This window comes from Anoplopoma fimbria, chromosome 14 (genome assembly GCF_027596085.1).
Source record: "Anoplopoma fimbria isolate UVic2021 breed Golden Eagle Sablefish chromosome 14, Afim_UVic_2022, whole genome shotgun sequence".
Taxonomy (NCBI): domain Eukaryota; kingdom Metazoa; phylum Chordata; class Actinopteri; order Perciformes; family Anoplopomatidae; genus Anoplopoma; species Anoplopoma fimbria.
The window spans coordinates 19,240,920-19,247,058 of NC_072462.1; the positions used below are offsets into that span (position 1 = coordinate 19,240,920).

General features: G+C 40.7%; 1 protein-coding gene across 1 annotated transcript; it reads right to left on the bottom strand.

Annotated features, from left to right (window-relative positions):
* Positions 1–2,817: 2,817 nt before the first annotated feature.
* Positions 2,818–3,645, bottom strand: cldn23.1 (claudin 23.1). Its single transcript, XM_054613145.1, has one exon. It carries the CDS (start codon positions 3,643–3,645, stop codon positions 2,818–2,820), a length of 828 nt encoding a protein of 275 aa, XP_054469120.1.
* Between the last annotated feature and the right edge of the window lie 2,494 nt (positions 3,646–6,139).

Genomic DNA, 6,139 nt, shown 5'->3' on the forward strand with positions numbered 1-6,139 from the left:
CCCGGAGGAGCAGTGGGCTGCAATGAAGCGCCCGGGGAGCAACTTGGGGTTAGGTGTCTTGCTCAAGGACACCTCGGCATGTTGCCGGTAGAGGGGTTTGAACCACCAACCTTGTGGTTATGGGACAAGCGCTCTACCTCATGTGCCTCAGCCGCTAATGAACACACTTTGCATGGTTGTTTGTTTTTTTACAGGAGAGCAAAATAAACTGCAGTACTTTATAAGTTGATGGTATGGTGTTTGTTTAATTATTAAAGAAAAACTCCACTGATTACACATATAATGGTAGGGTTAATTGCCATGGGGGGTACTACCTGTCTGTGAAAAGAGTTTGGATCATGTGTGTGGAGGAGCTTTTTATAAAATAACCCTAGTGATGTCATTGTGGGTATTTTGGCTAGAGAATAAATACTGCAACTTTTAACAGAATATCTGCTTTAGAAACTGGAAAATGTGGGCATTTAAAAAAAAGTGTGTGATATAAAGGTTTCTATTGGTTGCATTATGTGGAATGCAGGATCCAGCTCTTTTGGAGCTTGACCCATTCTAGAAACTTAAGTCCGGAACTGATGTACTATTTTGCAAAATTCTTTAATCCATTGTTTAACACACAATGGATTAATAGTTAATAGTTAATAACTTAACTTATACAACTTTTGATTTATTTAAAGGGTACCTTTTTGGAAGTGGACACAAGAAGGACATCTTTTGCCAACATTCATCCTCACCCCACTTATCTTGGACCATCATTTCAAGAGTCACTCTGTGGGAAAACAATGGACAGTAGCTTGAAACACAAACAATTAAAAAAAAAAAATTCTAGAAATCTGCTCAAATGCAGAAGCCGGTGAATGATATTTTTGTTTTGTCTTTTTAGGTGTATCTTTTTAACAAGAAAGTAAGAAAGAATTTATTTGGACTAATAATTACTATACCTGGCTTACTGACATTATTTCTCCTGCATTCATGAATGTTTCCTTTCTAACTGGCTACTCTGAGTAACCACATTTAGAGTGGTTTCTAAATGTCGTATTTCTTAAGTTTTTTCAACACAAGTAATCACATTTTTTGTTTGTATTCTTGTTTTTACATCTGTATCAGCTGATGCACTCATTATGGCAGTGTCAATGCGGGTTTTAAACTGCTTTTCTGTACTTTACCTTACTTTACCACCTCTTTACCAACTGTGGCATTCAACAGGTCCTCCAGGGAGAGCTGCATCATGACTTATTGGGGGCCAAATTAACAACAAAAGACTTTCCAGGAGCTATAGAGGGACAATTGTTCACTACAGTGTGGCCCTGTTTGAGATGTTACGCCAGTTTAAACAGAAGAAGTAATGTTGTTAGACAAGATGAGGAAGAAACTAACCTCCCAGACCGGTCGGGCAACATTGTCTGTGTATGTATGAAGAGAACACTGAACAGACAGAGAGGCAAAGAAACAAGTGTACAATGTAGCCTCTCTGTGTGTGTGTTTGAATAGCGTCAATAATGACTCCTGGTCACAGATGATGGAATACATGATAGAATACAATACTAATAATATTTTGGATTCTTTCTTCTGACAAAACATTTAACTTTACCGCTTTGTCATCATGATCACAGCTATTTAATCAAATATCTTTTCATGCACCTCTGCAGTGCAATCTGATTTTTCATATTTTTTCATATTGAGAAATTGAACTGAGTCATTTGTAATTAGGAAACAGTGCACATTTATTAAACAGTTAGAGAAAATTGATCACCTCAGGATCCAGGTGGCCTGTTGTCCTACAAGGTTTGCCACAATTGTAAAGTGCATAAGAACACAGAATTTACATTAGAATTGAGAAAAAAATTACCCAAACAATCTGCTGATGCAAAATAAAGAAAAAGCTTCCTTACAGATGAGGAGTATTTACAAATAGAGTTCAGCATCGTTTGCAAAACCTAAGGTTTTCTCTCCATGTTTCACTCTCACAATAATACAGAATTCCACTTTCCCTCCATTTTTTCTAAATATATTATTCATCCCATCTTTACCATTACTGCACGGCTTGAATCATACACCTATCATGTATCATAATGATGTTATGTAATGATTAGGCTACCTTTTAGCCCACAATGAGTCTCATCTGTAGTCGCATTGAACTGCAGCCCTGGCTCTGTCACTCACATTATCTCGCACTTATTCCTTCAAGTAGGCTCAATAGTGAGTTTACAGTGATTTCATAATAGTTACGGGGTTTGATATATTGGTACCACTGAAATAGCCTGTTTATATAATATTTCATATGGTCACAAATTAATTAAACTTTATGTAATCAGCAGGATCTATGTTTTCACTACAATACTCCAGAACATTATACACAGTTTTCCTAAAGTGGGTTAGATTTGTAATGTTCTAAAGTCATTGAGTAAACTACCATTGCTTCTTCCTAGAATATTTCCCTTTCTTTGGGTAGTTTTGCTCCTGCAGGCAGGGGCGCCGCTAGGGATTTTGGGCCCCATGAAAAGAATCTTTACAGGGCCCCCAACACAGCGGCAAAATTTTTTGATGCTATTTTACATACAATTATGCATTTTAATGGTATTTTTGACTATCATTACCATATTTGTGAAAGAAGAACAGCATGACAGTGAAAAAACATGTGTGATTATATGTTAGTTAATAACTTAGTGTCATTATTTTTTCTGTATTATAATTTCATCATCATTAGGGGCCTCTCTGGGCCCCCCTCCATCATGGGCCCCTAGAATCCGTCTCCTTTACCCCCCCTTTTCGGCGCCCCTGCCTGCAGGTGTTGTGTGTGTCCAGATGTGGTACACATGTTTCTCATAGGTCTGCATCATAGGGTCTGCCACCGTAGGAGGTGTTGGCTGACCGGGCTGCTGGGCTCTTGGCCCGGGGGAAGGACACATCTTCATCCATGGAGTCCTTCGAGTACGGGACGCTGCTGGCGACGCTCCTGGGCCGGTCCAGGCTTGGCACCTCCACTCGTCTCGTCGGCTGCTTCTGATTCCTGAACCGGGGCCCAGTGACCTCCTCGATGCGGGTCTCCCCTCTGTTCTTTCCTCCACAGCACCGGCAGATCCCGATGAACATGACGAAGCCACCCAGGATTTCAAATATCCCTCCGATGTAGCCCAGGATGATGCAGTAACCCACACGCACATCTATGGACGGGGTCACGGTGGAGACCTCCTCCAGGATGTGGGTGTACCAGGCGATGGGTATGATGGTCATGACTCCTGAGAGGAAGATCAACAGTCCTCCCAGTCCAGCCAAAATCCAGTTAGGCCTGTCTCTCCAGCATCGGACCCCCGGGATGGCCACGGCCAGCCCGATCAGAGTCACGATGAGGGAGGCCACCATCAAACCCTGGGCGACCTCGATGATCTGGTTGTTGAAATACTCGGTGTCCTCCAGGGTGCAATCCGTCCTGGTGTTGGTTGAGGTGGCCCTGCAGATCTCCCAGATGCCCTGCTGGATGAACTCATCTGCCTGGGTATCAGGGATGTTGTGGAGGGTCCTCCAGTTTGGGGCCACGGTGGCTGTCAGGTTCAGGATCCAGCCACAGGGAGCCAAAACCATCCCGAAGATCAGGATGCCCGGGGTGCGTAGAGACAGCCGGATCCACTCCTGCGTTGATCGCCTCGGCATGGTTGTGTGTGTGTCCTTACTCCACCAAACTCAGTAGGGTGATGTAGAAAGGAGCGACTGAGTTCTGACAGCCCAAACAGCTGCTCTTAACAAACAAGTCCGACTGAAACCTGCCAGTGGGCGTGGCTTTAGCCCTGCCAGTCTGCTTCAGTCCCCACATAGGACAGGTGATTTCATCTCCACCTGTAAGCAGCAGAGAGAAGAGGGGAGTTTCGGCAAAGCTTTTATCATGCAAATGCACCACAAGCCATAAAGAACATGAAAAAGGTGTAGATTTGTGTGCCTGTATCATCAGCCTGTTCCAAAAGTTCAATGTTCTTTATTTATTCCCCTTTGTGAACTCACCCAAATTGAATCAGGTCCATAAACTTGTTTTATGTCTGTAAGATTATAGTCCTTAAATCCTAACTAATTAAAAAAAAGGATAGTCATATAACTGACTCAGATGAATCACAAAGTGTGTCTGTGTATAGTCTGTATAGGCCACGACATAAAAGTTCACCCAATGATTAATAGCAGCGTTGCCACATATTTCTATTGATGAACTACGACATATATGCACTCTTCAGCCTTTTCTCCTCTTTAAGGAACACATAGTTTTTGTCTAAGTTTTGTTCAACAGGAATCCTAACAGTCTATTTAACACAATGGTGATGGCTGGGATGCAATTAATGAAATAAAACAAGGATGAGACTTTAAATGTTAAATCAAAGACACACACTCAAGACATAAGGCAGCTTTTTTTTGTTTGCAAAAATGTAACTTATTTATAGTTGGAAGAACATGTCAGTCTTCATAATAAAATGGAATGTAGCTCTACAGGAAACATCTGACAAAAGCTCAAATACCGTTCTCCGTCGCTGCGTCTGTCTTGTCGTCCTCTCTCCTACTATTTATTTCTACCTGCATATCCGTCTGTTTCTATTTACCTCTATGTTTACATCGCTTTTTCTCTCCTTCTGACTACCCCTGCTCTTTTGGAGGTTTCCTCTCAAGTCATTCTGTTATCACCATGAATATGGATTATTCACAAATTCTATTAAAGTCTAATTAGAGGGTAAAGTTAAAAGGGCCGTGTAAATAATGCTCAAAAGCCAAAACATGAACAGCATCAGTGTGCAAAGATCTGTTTAGGTTGCAGTGAGAGTGTGACTCTAACACATCCATCCCTGTTATTAACCTGACAATAAAGTGATTAAGCTGCTAATGAATACAACCTGAGAAAAGGAGATGATACGCCCAGAGACTACATTGTTTCAATTGACCACTTCTCAACTTGAAGTGGTCATCAATATCCCTTTCGATTTTCACTGCAACGTGACACGTTTTGTGATTACCTGCTACGCCTAGAATCACCAAAGTAGGCTCTCTTATAACTCTTATTTTGAAAAACTGCCTATATGAATGACAAGTTGAGTACACTGGCAACTGACAACTAACCTTAGTACCAGCTGAGTTTTTCTTTATCTCTACACGTGTTAAATGAACACGAGCATACACTGACTGCAAAAATTCAAGCTATCAAGTCATGTGTTCTCGAGGGCGTTGGGGTTTGGGTTTGCTTTGTTTGGTTCTGCAAACTGTTTTTCAGGTCAGGTTTGAGCTTTGACACACAAAGAGCAGTTGAAGGAAGAATGAGAGGTATGTCAACCAACCGACCAGACTGAACCTCACATACTCATCCCCTGACACAACAGCCCTTATTTATGACTACTACAAGCTGAGTCATAGTTGTAGCAGTTGTCACCGCATGTGATCAGCTGTCATATCACTCTTTACTTGCGGCAGACCACATAAAAAAAGAAACTGCAGAGGATCTATTGTGAAACCTTGTATATTTCCATATCTAACTGGCTGTTTGGTGCTGATACTATCACCCCCACTACTAGTAGTAGTACTATGGTCTAGATGTTTTTAAGGTGCAGAAAATGACAGGTGATGACTTCCGGTGACTAACCAGTTAGACCTATTTTGGCTTCAAGCTGAAATTATGACCTTTTAAACACCCTCCGCAGTTGAAACAAAGCTTGAAAAGCTCTTTTTTGAACAGTTTTTCAGGTTTTTAAGAAGCAAGGAAGAAAAATGTTCTCTTATTCTTATACCTTCTTTTTGGATAACATTTTCCTTAAAATAAATTGTTTTTATGTCATTTTAGACCGTTTTGAAAAACTACTCTGTTTTATCTAGATAAATGAAGGAAATGTGTTTTCAAACAGTTTTTAAACTCTTCATATGTGTGTGTTTTAAAAACAGCCCCCAGGGATTAGAAGATGAGTTATGAATTACAAACCCTGGATGAGTTCCAGCTTCCTTCATGTTTTTATTTCTGAATGTCACCATGATGCATCATATTTTGTTTTTTTCATGCAATCTACATCTACACTTTCATTTGTTTGCATTGCAGATTTTGTCACAATTAATAATGCATTCACAAGGTGCTATTATTTGTTAAATATTTTTGAAATGACTGATACACAATAATAGAGCAAATGAG